General features: G+C 39.2%; 1 protein-coding gene across 1 annotated transcript; it reads right to left on the bottom strand.

Moving 5' to 3' along the window:
* Positions 1-455: 455 nt before the first annotated feature.
* Positions 456-13,827, bottom strand: LOC119732239 (MOB kinase activator 1B-like). The gene is made up of 5 exons (XM_038205678.1): positions 13,615-13,827; positions 7,532-7,698; positions 6,648-6,741; positions 6,025-6,158; positions 456-5,542 (listed from the first exon to the last, which is right to left on the bottom strand). Exons 1-5 carry the CDS (start codon positions 13,746-13,748, stop codon positions 5,304-5,306), a joined length of 768 nt encoding a protein of 255 aa, XP_038061606.1. The 5' UTR covers positions 13,749-13,827; the 3' UTR covers positions 456-5,303.
* Between the last annotated feature and the right edge of the window lie 232 nt (positions 13,828-14,059).

Raw genomic sequence — 14,059 nt, 5'->3', positions numbered from 1 at the left:
AAATGTGACTGGTACCCAGTCTCAATCAGTCTCTATTGTATGTATTACCTCCACAGGCGAAATCACCAGACCATTGGATGTCCATATTTGAAGAAGTTTCACCCAATTGTTCAAAAGTTCACAGAGACCAAATTTGCTTTTGACACCTTAACTTCATGTGGTGAAATATTCTGGACCTAAGCTTTGAAAAACATAACTTTAGGAGAATGAAGCTTACCTTGCTTTTGTATGGGTTTCTGCTGCCCTGGTTTTCAGTTTGAAAAGATGCTGGATAAATACTGCCCTCTGTAGTGCAAATGCAAATTTTACAATTTTTTGGTAGTGAAGGGTAAAACCCCATTAAAATGAAATCATCAATCACTTTGATACAAAATTCCATCAAAAGGTCTCCACTGGAAAAATTGGCCAACAAAAAAATAAATCCAACAAAAGATCAATGTAATCAAGATTTTACAGACATTTCCTTCATTTGTAATTTTTATTAATTAATCATTATTCCATAATTAGACTAACAAGGTGAGATATCTAGATGCACCGGTGACTTAAAACAAGTCAATAAAAAGCATCTGCACTGCAGATTTTTAAAATGTTGCAACTTGTTCTCAGAGAACCTGGGAACCCTTCTCCTACAAGCAGTTCCGAATTTAACCCAATATCTGATGCTGTTGACTAACTATTTCAAACTTAATTACTCTTGAACAGGTAAATTACCAAAAATAAATACGTACATAAATATTCAACAACAACAAAATTAATTTCTGGACAAGCCAAACACTAGCAGTACCTCCATAAATTCTCTAGCAAACTATATACATAACAAGTTTCGTAAACTCTAATTAATTCAACACACTTTGTCACTGTTGCCAATGTTCATCCGTCAAATGAATACCATTCAAGAAATTAGTAGAAATTTTGCCAGCAAAAACGGATATAAAATCCAATTTGTCAAAAAGCATCCGAGTAGTAACTACATTTTTACCGATTAAAAAAAAAAAGTTAAAGGACTTGACCAACTGGAGTGGGGTTTGAACCTGCAACCTCCGGATTGCCGATCCAGTGCTCTACCAGCTGAGCTATCAAGCCCTATGATGGCGGTTCCCCTTTAAGTCAATGTTTTGTACAGGGGGGGGGGGGGGCTACAGTTTTACAGATTAAATATCATGATTTTTACATAGACAATTTTATCTGCAATGATAGGAAATGCTTAAGATTGCTTATTCACTGCAATTGACCAACTTCTCTGCTAAGCATTTACACAGGAAATTGAAGACGGACTGAAATATTTTTGGTCAATGGATTGAAGTGTTGTGGTCCAGTCCATATCACAAGTCTGTAGATCGTGCCAGAGTCGTTTCACAAGTCCAGTCACAAGTAACCAGGGGTGAGCAATAATCAAGGAATGTCTTCGTCACAGTTCATTTGAATAGCTTGTGACTTGACTTGGAGCTGGAGGACTAGTGATGGACCTCTGAGGACTCGTACAGATTTGGGGAAGACTTCCCATACCTGGACATCGCTTGACACCCTGTTAACAAACCCTATGAGATTGGTCTGAAAAATCTGCGTCGGTCAGGGACGACCGCTCGTCCCGCAATGACCACTCCTCGGTCAGTAGCCAGGACCCGGTCAACGAATTTTCTCAGTAAATGTTCCAATATGTTTCCCTGCTAAATTTGACATTTTATTGCTTCCCGATAGGTCACTGCAGGGAAAAATTAGTGATGTCCACGTATGGAATTCTTTTCCAGAAGGGTGCTGGACTAGACTACAACACTAGCAATTTGACAGACTCAGACCTGTAGATAATTAGTTAAATAAAGATCAGAAACTCATAAAAACTCAGTATTAGCAGACCAAGTAGTTTCCGCTCTTACTTGAGGGAAGCCAATATCTACATCTCTGATCAGGTACCCTTTGTCAAACAAAAGTAAATGTTTTGAATCTATAAAATTAAACAGTGAGTTGTTTCCGACCTCCTTCCTGGCTCATGAAAGAGGTTAATTAGTTATGCTTGTAAAATAGATTATTTGCAACAGAGATACAATGTTCAATCTTGGGTCTATAGTCATTAAACAATCCAAGGGCCAATTTCATGGCGCTGCTTATCGGTTATATCGGTTGTGGATGTGCTAATGGTTGCGCGCACATGGAGATTTCAAATGTTAAGTCACTGATTTTAACCAGTTCACGCCGGGATCATTTTGACATTGACCGGACCCAGGCATGGGATTGTTTTTCACGAACCTCAATGCCGGATGGGTTCTGGCCGTCATCTGCGGGTAGCACACCCGGATATTTCCGGCCTCGCTCGCTGCAAACGGGTCGCACACAGACATTTCCGACCTCGCTCGTTGCGTGTTTATCCGTCATCCGTTCCAAATACTGCAAAACCTTTGCGTGTACACACATCATCTGACGTGAACTGATTATTGGGTTAAGCAACTTTTTCTATGGTAAGCAGCCTTTTGTTGTGCTCACTACTGACGGTCTGCATGGAATGGACGGAGGCTCTGTTAGCACAAAACCGCGTGCTTGGCAGCGCTATGAAATTGGGCCCAGGATTTGTGCACAATTGCAGGCGCACAGAAAACTGCACCTCGTGAAAACTGCACCTGAAGCAAAGAAAACCAATCTTTAAAACTACATACACTTAAAAAAAAGAACTACAAATGGGTTATTAAAAGCAGTCTAGAAATGCTTCGGAATATGTTCCACTGATGAGTTGCAGTATCTGATACTAAAACAACAGAACAACAGATACTAAAAACAGGGTATTTTTTGGTACCAATAGCAGGTTGCTACACACATGCTGACATGTGCATCAAAATTTGGAAATAATTAAACAGGCTTCCAATGTCTTGGATTCTTTTCAATATGGACAGGAAAAGTTAATTTTGCTAGAATTTTTTGTTTAAGTCGGATTGTAATAATTGCTATGTACATGGTATCATTAAGACTGTTTTTGTTTTAAACTGTCATTCAATAATTTTTGATATTTCAATAAATACATGATTGGTAATTTCACAGTGGTTTTTAGTATCCATCAACCTAACTTGATTAGTCTCCACTTACCAATTCACAAACTTTTAACGACCCAGAAACGTTAATTTGAAACACACGTTACAAAGAGACACAATCATTGTATCGTTAGGCTGCAAAAATGGAAGGTTTTGGCAGTTACGTCAAATACAAAGCTTTTTTTTTTATACATGTAAATCTTTTGATACACAAGCAAGTTCTGAGCCCAACGAAATGGTTAAGAGCATTTATTAAAAAATGCAAAAACTGTACAATTCTGCCAAAAAAAAGGAGATAAAAAAAGGAGATTGAATGTAGCAGGATTAAAACAATTTGAGCAACTTATCACACACATTATTACTCATACTGGATCCTAGAACATTTAAAATTTGACATCAATGGCTTGATTTTTTTTTTTTAAAGGCACTTGATGATTGCATTTGTTTGAATTTTCATGAAAACATACTCTTGGTTCGTGCCTGAAATGATGCAAAAAAAAATTGTTCTCAAGTGAAAGAAATATAAAAACCACCGGTTAACAAACTGTGCATGAAGTCAAAGATGAGTGCCAACTGCTTGTAGCTCAATTCTGCTGCGACATTTTCACAAAACAAAACACTTTCTGAACTTGGAATTAACCCTCCTATGCGAACATACATTCTGTGCCAAGTAGTCCTTCAAGTCAAAATCAAACAAGTGACTGTTTTCAACAGTTAAGAATTCCCAGGCTACATAAGGCAGGATTGACTGGCTGGGACTGTTTAAGTAACTTGATGCAGCTATGCTTTGACTCTAGGTAGGTGATAAAAAACCTGTGACCACAACTTGCCTGCTTTGTCTGTTCATGGTCTGTTGACTGAGTTTGACTAGTCACAGTGCTCGCTTGACATATGATCCGACTGCTGGTGAATAGCCTGTGTTAAAAGTATAGCAGGGGAAGTGGGTGGAAATTTGGACTGTGATCTGTGACTGTTTATTAATAGCAGGATGGTTAAAGATATTGGCATATATGAAGATGTAGCAATATGTCAACACTGAGCTCATGTTTGTGGTTGCTCGTGTGCTAATATACAAATAAAACATAGTTTGCGGGTTGGTTGTCGATACTAGTTCCTCGAGATATTAAAAGTTGACAAACACGTTCCCCTAGGCAAAGCTAAGGGAACTAGTTTGTCAACTTCCGACACGGAGGGGATGTACTATCGACTATCCACCCGAAATAAACCATGTTTTATTTGTTCTACTATACCTCACACATATTCACCAAAATTTCACTTTTCTCGGCAAAACGTTGTGCGTGTGCCCCCATCTTTTCATGTAGCTCGGGCGATGTTCATGCGCGCGCACTATCCCGTGCCACAATTAAGTTCCACGATTGCTTTGTAAAGCGCAGGCGTAGTATAATAAACCTGTGCGTGCAACCTCGTGTGCGCGTTTGGTAAACAGCAAAACTAGCGGCTGATATGTGATGGTGAACGGACCAGTGAAAACTTGGCTTTTGATAATGTGTATGAGGTATTGTAATATCTACTTTTGCGCAATGAAGCAATTTTACTCCCAAGGTATCTGTAGCACTAGATAACCACTTAGTTTCTCAGGATGTTTGAATAAATGTTCACACAGGCAGAAGTTGGACTTCAATGTGTAAGAAAGCTGACTTGGTGCACAACACATAAAAGCCAAAATAGAGTATGTGCCAACCAATGCCTTAAAGAGTCTATACCATGACTGAAGTGCAAAAAAAAAAATCCACTGAAAAATTATCAGTAGACAAGTGAAAATAAAAATACGATCAAGTCCCATTTGGAGAACTCAAAATCGGAGACTTGTTGGTCATGTGATGAGTGCAGAGTGATATATGACTCACTCCAATGCTGAGATCTCAAGGTCTGAAACTCAATGGTGATTGGATAAAACAGAGCTGGACAAACATGACTCACTACAACTCGGAGAACTCACGGTCAGAAACTCAGCGGCCATCATCTAATGAGTACCAGAAAAAATGCAACTGACGGAGAACTCAACATCAATTGGATGTATGTGTCACAGACTGTGCTATCTTTCATCTTAAGTGCAGACTGAAAAGGCCAAGGTAAAAGTGAACCCTCATTATTGCTTTCACCATATCCCCAATTTCTTGAAAAAGATAAGCCTAGGCATGGGCTGTTTCAAACTATATTGCCTCAACTCTGATGCCTTTAAGCCATTTCTGTCATTAGTCATGAAAACAGTTATCCGCATCCTAAAACTTAAATTAAAAATTTTTTAAAAAATTAAATATAGAATTAGGGTTTGCCGTTAAATAATGTAATGAGGTCCTGGAGGGGCGCCAACTCTTTCGACTCGATGAGGTTGAACTCCTGGACGAAGTAGATGAAGTGCTTGAAGGAGGTGTTGAGATGGGCCTCCTCCCCGAGTTTGACGATCTCTGAGAAGTGCTGGTGGTAGACATGGGCGTAGACCCGGAACAGACGCTTGAGTATCGTCTTGGCAATGGTGGAGAAGTTCTTAGGGAAACTCACGCCTTTTGAGTGGAAGAAAAGGGGATTGGGAGAACAAATTGTGAGATGCTGCTAAAAAAGAGATAAATATTATCAGCTTAAGATCACCCTTTAAATGACCCTGAAATCTCTTAAATTCATTGCTTTTAGCCGCTTTCATGAAGTTGGTAAGCACAGATTTTTTTTGCTTTTTATTGCTCTTGAAGATATTTCGAGCAACATGCGCGCGTGTTTAAAACATTTTGCACTGCGCGCACACAAACTGATTGCATTGAACACGTAGTTGCAATTTTCCTACAAAGATGGCTGTCTATGAGAGGGGTCTATAGGAACAGCCAAACTAACAAAATACAGGCTGTGCCAAATTAACTCAACTATGGCCGGCGGTAGCACAACAGTTAGAAGTGTCTTCAGCCCCTACCATAGGCGCATGCATGCGTGCAAGCCATAGACAGTAATTCTGATGCCGCCATATTTGGGGACATCTTTACGGAGTCTACTTTACCGATTTTTGACGGGAATATCGTCTCATCATCGAGCTGATCTTGTACCCACGTCATGAGATAATCTATGTATTTGGGGGCTGAGCACTTGATGGGTTTCTTGACTGTCTGCCCGTCAGCCCAGTGGTACTCATATCTGTAAATATAGACATCATAATCAAATGCTATTCGAAATTTATAAGTTACATAGGAGTAAACGTGGTGGGTTTGACAGCATCCCTAGAACCTATTGCTGTTCAGATGTTGCATTCTTGATATTGTTCTACAAGTATTGGCAATGAATTTGCTGAAGACTTTCACATTCATCTCCCATTGGTTATTTTTATCTGCTGTAGACAATTCCCTGCCTCTTTTCATCTACAGGGTGAGAGTTTCTTCATCAAGTTTCTTCCCTCGTACTGCGTCACTTCTGAACTCATTGCCAGAACTCTGCTTTTACATCACCACAATTCAGGCATGATATCTAGGGCCCTTTCTCTTGAACTGTATGTTTCTTTTTGTTACTGGTTTCAGAACAAACCCGACACTTTAGCATGCATGTTTAGCATTGTTACAGGGCAAACGATAAGCAAAACAAATTATTTGACCGTGTGATGAGACCATCCTGGGGCCCTCAATGACTTACTTTGGGCCTGCAGACATCACCGGACACGAGTCTGCCATGCAGAATTCTGTGACGGTGCCATACAGCATGTTGATCTGATTGAAGAAGTCCACAGCTAAAACGAAAATAAGTGTAAGAAATCTTATTATACTTTGGTTAACGAGGGAAAGTCAAGACTTTCCTTAGACGTGAGACCAAAGAATCAACATTAACCCTAATTTCCTACTTATTTTTAACTAAGAAGATGACCATGTCCATCAAAATCCATCACTCACACTGCTTCACATAATGCTTCAGGACCAATTTTTTTTAAATCAACCAATGGTACTGATGGATTTTGGACTTGTTACACATGGCTTATCTGCCATGGTTGAAGGACGCAGCGTTTTGGGGTCGGAAAACACAACGTAAAAGTACAGAAATGTCAGGTCAAGGTTTTTAAGGCCCAAAAAAAAAAGTCTCCGGTTTTTGGTATGCGCGCGCGTCGCCGTAGCCATGCGCGTTGGCAAAATGAAAAAGTTTTTTTTCAATAAAAGATGAGGTCTCAAAAATGCAAAATTCACTGGTTTGACTGGGATCCTGCTGCTGCACAATTTTAACGTGTTTTTAGATGGGGTTATGATCGAGAATAAGCTTTATGTGGCCTCTCTGAGTCTCTGGACTCCCATATATTTGCACTAAGTTAGTCGGGCACCATTTGCAGTCATCAGCCGACATTTGAAGCAAAAAAAACAGGTAAAAAAAAAAAAAGCCGCATCGCCGCACCACTTTTTGGGCAAGCTCCATACCAGAAACCGGACACTTTTTTTTGGCCTAAATATGTCTACGGTTGGATGAGCAAGTCTCCATATTTCAGCGTCCTAAATGGTAGCTGCACAAAGCAGATAGATCCTCCTGCTACTTACTATTGACGGCTACCCATTCGTTCAGATCCTCCCCGTCCGGTAGGACCACGGCTAGCCTGAGGTTGCCACTGCCCAAGGTGGCCTCAGCATGTTTCATCAACTCATACTGATGCGTCCCCTCTGGAATGTTCTTCTTTGGCTTGAATGTCTTGGTCGACCTCCCGCCGCTGGTCAGATGAGCAGAGAAAATTAAAGAAAAAAGCAATGAGTTTCTAATGAGTGTGAGGATTGTGAGGTGGCTTCCAAAGGCGTAACAATGTCTAGAAACCCCAAACTACTATTCACACAACAGAATTGTAAAAAGACACTTTTGATGGTGGCTTTCAGTGCCTGAGCTTTTGGATGTTAAAAAATTGAGAATAATTTTCAGGGCCCCAAAAAGGTTTGGACCAACTTATTTGTGTTCTTTGTTACCCATGCCATTACCAAAGACATGCCAAAAAAATGTTTTTGTTTTTGTACATTTTACTCTATTTTTCCTACTTCACTCGGGACGTACATGTAAGTATACAGTGTTTATACGTCGGTGAAGGGCAGAACTTAATATTCATTTTACATGTACATTATTTACATACACATTAAATTAAAACACATGCCAAGGGTCAACCTGAATATCATTTCTGCTGAATGAACCTTCGTGACCTCTTTTTCAAATCATTGACTCTGATCTGATACATGTACAAAACAATCTGGATTTTAATCAGGATCTTGAACATTTTGTACATTGAACCTGATTATATTTTTTTTTTGTACATACAAAGTACTGACGTCTTTCACTGATTATTTTTATCTGGATTCTGTATGAAGATGACAGATACCTTTGAATACAAGATTCATAGAAAGCAGAAAGGCCGGAGGGGAAATTTACATGTACTTGTGAAAATACAAAGCGTATCTTAATTTCCAGGGAAAAAATTATGATGGGATTGCAACACAAAGTAGCATATCCATGAATATATTTTGTACTTTTGAATTGAGAGTTTCATTTACATACGTGTACACGATAGCACTTTCAATATCAATTTCAAGTTGGCAATATCTACATGTAGCCTAATCGAAACTGGGATACTGCTTCTATAAATAGTTCCCATCCTTTCCATATTGCCACAGGTTCAATCTGAATAAAGATATTTATCACGCAGAATGATTCCAAGATATTTCAGATGTGGAAATTCAATTGGATCAAGGTCAAAACGATAGAAACAACAGTGCAGTTTCTTATTTCAAAGCTCAGCGTGATTAAAATTTCACAAAGGAAATTCAGTTTCGTTAAAAGCAATGGCCTTAGAGACAAGTAAGGTGACCTGAAGTTGACCTTCGACCCTGATCTGTTATTCTGCCTCAGGCTGGTGGTTGGGTGTTCTTTTGACCCACACAGTGACTCTACGTCTATGGTAACCAAACCTGGCAGTTCAATTTGATGAATAATTAAATAGAAAAGAATTCTCAGATATCACACATCCTTGCATATCACATCGTTGCATATCAGTGCTCGATGGAATTTGTTTAATATGACAGTACACTAATTCTATATCTGTTTTTAAAAAAATGTCATCCATGTTTTACAATTGTGCATTTGAACGAACAGCCTAATTCTGTCTGTAAAAAAAATCAACACAGTGCTACACAAAACAATACACACGCAGACTTGTAGATATTTTTCTCTCACTGATCTCTGTCTGCATCTCTGCTACATTGTGTACTTCCACCAACATCTGATGCTGATTCTCAAAAGGTTTTTTTTCTTTTCATTTCTATTTCGCCTTGTGGCAACAATTTGATTTTGAAATTTTTGTCTTGAAACCACATGAAATATTTACATGTGACCACAATATTTTATAGTGTGCAACCAACTTACAACAGTAACATTGTTTCACATATTTCCCAAATGACCAGATTCATATAATAGTATACATATAGCACCGGTACAATAATGAAAACGAAACTAAACTAACATGTGACCAGACCATATTTGCTGTACAAATAATCTATGTACACGTATACGTTCTATTTAAAGTTCTGGGAGAAAACATATTGTAAACTACGCACTCTACGCCCTTCTACATGGTCTATCCAATTTATGCTGAGCAGACATGGCAGAGGAGCCAAGCATAATTACACAACTGAAGCATTTTATGCTAATCTTCAAATACATTATGAAGTCTGAGATGAGATGATGCAGCCACAGCAGTACCTCACCCCATGGGATCATTAATGTTTAACCGTAAACCAACACCATCCAGCCATCCACTTAAACCTAATTTTAAAAACAAATCCCATTTGTCACGCCCAGATTAACAACCTCATAATGTAAAACCTTTGTTTACACAGACTAGTCAGAACATATACATGTAGTATTTATGTAGAGCAAGGAACAATGTACAGAAAGGTTGACCAAAGAACAATAGGCCATTTCACACTTTCTCTTGTCTACCCTTTTGAAACAGGGCCCAATTTCATGGTTCTGCTAAATGCTTACCATTAGCGAAAAATCCCTGCTTAGGCCAAAAAAAAAATATTCGGTCTCTGGTCAGACCAAAGTTCCGGAATTGATGTGGCGACGCGGCCTTTTTTTTTTTTCTTTTTCTTTTTTTTTTTTCTTAAAGCTTGGATTGTACAGACAAGGTGGGGTACTATTTTGCTTTTTTGGTGTCCTCATGTACATTGGTGTCCTCCATAATTTGCCTTGGTGCTCTCAATCATTTGCCTTGGTGCAATTTCCCATTCCTTGGTGCTCTTTGGTAGAATAATTGAGGAGGTGCAGCAATAGAGGGTGCTGTTGGAGCTACCGCGGAACATTCTGGAAAAAAAAAAGACTGACGCGCATGATTAAAATCGACGCGCGCGCTGACCAGAGACCGACTTATTTTTCTTTTTGGCCTTACTTGTAACAGAAATTCTGTGCTTAGTGTAAGCGTATTTCACTGCAATAGCTAGGAATTATGGCTTCTGCGCATGCATACATTGTACGTCTCGTAACTTAGGATTCTGTGCTTACACAGTCAGCGCAGAATTTTCCTGCCAGTGCTGTTAGCAAAAAATGGTGATCCTAAGCGCGGAATTCCGTAGTTTGTACAAGTTTGTACGGCCATGAAATTGGGCCCAGGATTAGTCGAACACCGGTAATTAAAGCAAGGTGTATAATTCATTTTCACCATGGAGCTATGAAACACACATGGGTCAACTGTGGATTTTCTACTTGTGGAGAGCCTCTCAACCCTCAGAGCGCAGGACTCGTTTGGAAGCTGTGTTCCATTCTTGCTAGTGTGAACAGAGTTTTTAGGTAAATATCTCCGCACTGGACCTGGGTCAAACACTGAGATTTTCGATAGTGTGAAAGGCCTGTAGGTCTTTAACCCAGGGTTTGCAGTTTCTGCTAGATTGATCACATGCATTTATAGATCTGTTATGGCTTGGAGTAGGCCATACATGTACATATTTTTAGCTAGGAATATTCTACATTTTGTCTTTGATTTATCCACTACCCCACAACACTGAAGTTTGTCTCCATCCAAATAGAAATCCAATGATATTTTTCTTCAAACTTAAAACAAACCTGGACATCACTCCCCATGTCAAGTTACTTGGCTAAATATTTAAATATTGATGTAGGTTCTTTGCAACTTTGGTAATACGAGCATCATTAAAGTACATTTGTACATGTATACATGTACTCAGTGCACATGTACACACTTTTATCTGCTTTAGGGCATAGGGTCACTCCTTTGTTATTTAACGTTACCATGTCAAGGATTAGCCAAGTCACAGTTTTGATGGTCCATGTCAATAAAATGATACAACAGTAAGCTGAAAACTTGCACAATGTAAGCAATGGAACTCTCTAAACAAAGAACAACATAACGCCACCAAAGCGTGTCAAACTCTTTCCATTCTATTGTGTTCTATTCAACGGCATTTACCTTCAGTCCATAATACACTATACACAGGAAGAATCCCTTTACTGTGCAATAGGCCTATAAAGCCTGCATTTATGACATAGGTAATAAAATCCATCCCACTCAGTCATTGACAACCAACTGTTTTGAAGGATATAAATAGATTCCCCTTGTCTGACCACACCTGATAAAATTTTCACAAATATTCGTAACAAGCATGAGTCATGCGAACAACAAACGAAACCGGCCCATCATTATTATCAATGGCACTGTTACCATGAAGAGGAAAACAAATGTTTTCTGAATCTAAATCTGAATCTGAATGGTATAGTTGGCAAAGCATCCATCAGGAAACAGCACACCAATTTGTTGGTTAGTTTGGGCCTGAAGCTGCACGTATTTTCAACAACATTTTTGGAACCACTGAAACAGATTGAGGAATTCCACTCTAAACGTTGAGTAAGACGTGTTCCCAGATTCAGTGATTACTAGGCAGGAGACTGTTCCTGGTGTTCCAATCCTTGATTGTCCTAGGGGAAGGAACTGTTGTTGAAGGTTCTGGTTCTGGTATAAAATTGATTCAGTTTGTGTTTCATGTCCCAGGGATGATCAATTATTTGCAATTTCATCAGGTGAATAAACTATAGAAATATTCGCGACCAACTCGGAGTCTCGGACCCATGCCAACCGGTACCCAACCATGACCAACTTGGACCCAACAATGACTGAATCATCATTGTTGGTAGTGTCAGGTTTTTTCATATTACGAAGTTGTATAAATTGTTGCTTGGTGAAATATATTCTTTTTCTGAATGTGTTCACTGTTTTTTGTTATTCAATTTGGAACTTTGATTTTTATTTGTGTAATTTAAAGTGTAGGCAATGTTGCTTGTAAAGTCGTAATTTTTTTTTTTTTTTATTTTACATGTAGGCGTTATTTTTATTTTTCTGGCAGTTGGAAGTTGCATGTTTAGATCTGTACTTAACATTTAATTTAATTTAATTTCATAATATGCCCACTTTGAATTTTCGTGTGACTCGTATTTCTATTTTTTACTACTGAAGTTTAGCCAAGCCGTTTGTTTAAGTGGTTTCTTGCCTATTTTTTACTAAAAACATTTTAACAACTTTATTTATCCCTTTATTTATTGACTTCAGTTTTGCCTAAGTAATACTTGCTTTTGCAGTATTATGTGTCAGATTAATATGTTTGGAAGTGTTTGTTCCACTCGCCCCAGGAAACAGAGTAAATGTGGCGACTATAGTTCATACCAATGGTGGCGTCAGGCGGGCCAATCACAGGGCGCCTAGCTGTACATGAGTACACAGCTAGGTGCCCTGTGATTGGCTCCTCTGACGACGCCATTAATCGCATTTACTCACATTTAGGGGCAAAATGTATAACGAAATCCTTTACATATGTTGATGTGGTAATAGTGTACTGTGTAGTTCGCGTTGATATGCTATGTTGCGCGGAGCCCCATAGTTCTAGGGCTGGGTCCGACAAATTTATTGACAACTACTAAGTACAAAAATGTACATCAAATTGTAGTCTATTGCCAGAAAACCGCTGCACAGTTTTCCCATAAACTCCGTATGGTACTTCTTGACATACTCATGTATACTGCACCCAAACATCCCGAGTGGATTCTGTTCCGATATTTAATTTAAAAAGATGAAAAAATATGCATTGCGTACTGAGCAACATGGAGAGATACACGTTGATGAAGATCGCTTGCTATTGTTTTGACTTGTGCCCGTGCGCGCACGGGTAGCATCAGACAGGCCAATCACAGTTAGTCTGGTTCCCTGACCCATTGCCCTTTGGTCTTAAAAAATGGGAAAACAGTCTAAATCACCGTCATGACCGTGCGCTCTGATTGGATGCTGTAAAGGCGTCAAATTGAGGCGCCCAAGTTGTTGGCCCACTATGATTGGCCCGTCTGATGTTACCCGTGCGAGCACGGGAGACAGCATCATTGGCAATGCTGTCTTAAAAAATATTTTTGACTCTAATTTGATCAAAACAAAACAGGGGCCCTACACTATACTACACAATCGCCAATGGTTTGACCATGGTTTACCTTGGTTCCTGCACTGGTCATGGCACTGCAGTCTGACGATCAAACCAGTGTCAAAAACTCAAAGAAAAACTCCACCTTACATGCCTTAAGGCTTAATACTCACAACAGAAAGCTCATTTTCGACGCCACGATGGCTGGTTGTTGTTGGTCATCTATCCTATAAGAAACTGCAAAATTAACGCTATATACCAAAGGAAAATACCCAGCAGTCGGCAAGAATGAAGAACAAGTCAACATGCATTGACGGTCCTGTCGATGTCCATACAAGCTCCGTATATCGTACGGACGTACGTATGCGCATAGCGGATCGTGTAATGAGCTAGAGCCATATAATATAGAGCACACGTACGGTACGGGCACACTAGGTCACAAATAGCGCCCTCTCTGCTTATTTTGGAATGATTTCTCGGCTGTTCACAAACGTAGGAACATAACCAGAAAAAAAGATAGCTTATTAATTAATGTGAAGATACTAGGGATGGTACGAAATACCCGTTAAATTTATTCCGCCTAAAACTGTTAAAAAAAATTAAAAAAAATACATATTA

Source organism: Patiria miniata, unplaced genomic scaffold (assembly GCF_015706575.1).
Source record: "Patiria miniata isolate m_02_andy unplaced genomic scaffold, ASM1570657v1 HiC_scaffold_24, whole genome shotgun sequence".
NCBI classification, from domain to species: Eukaryota; Metazoa; Echinodermata; class Asteroidea; order Valvatida; family Asterinidae; genus Patiria; species Patiria miniata.
Note: the sequence above shows the minus strand (reverse complement) of the source record. Positions and strands in the feature narration are given on the sequence as shown.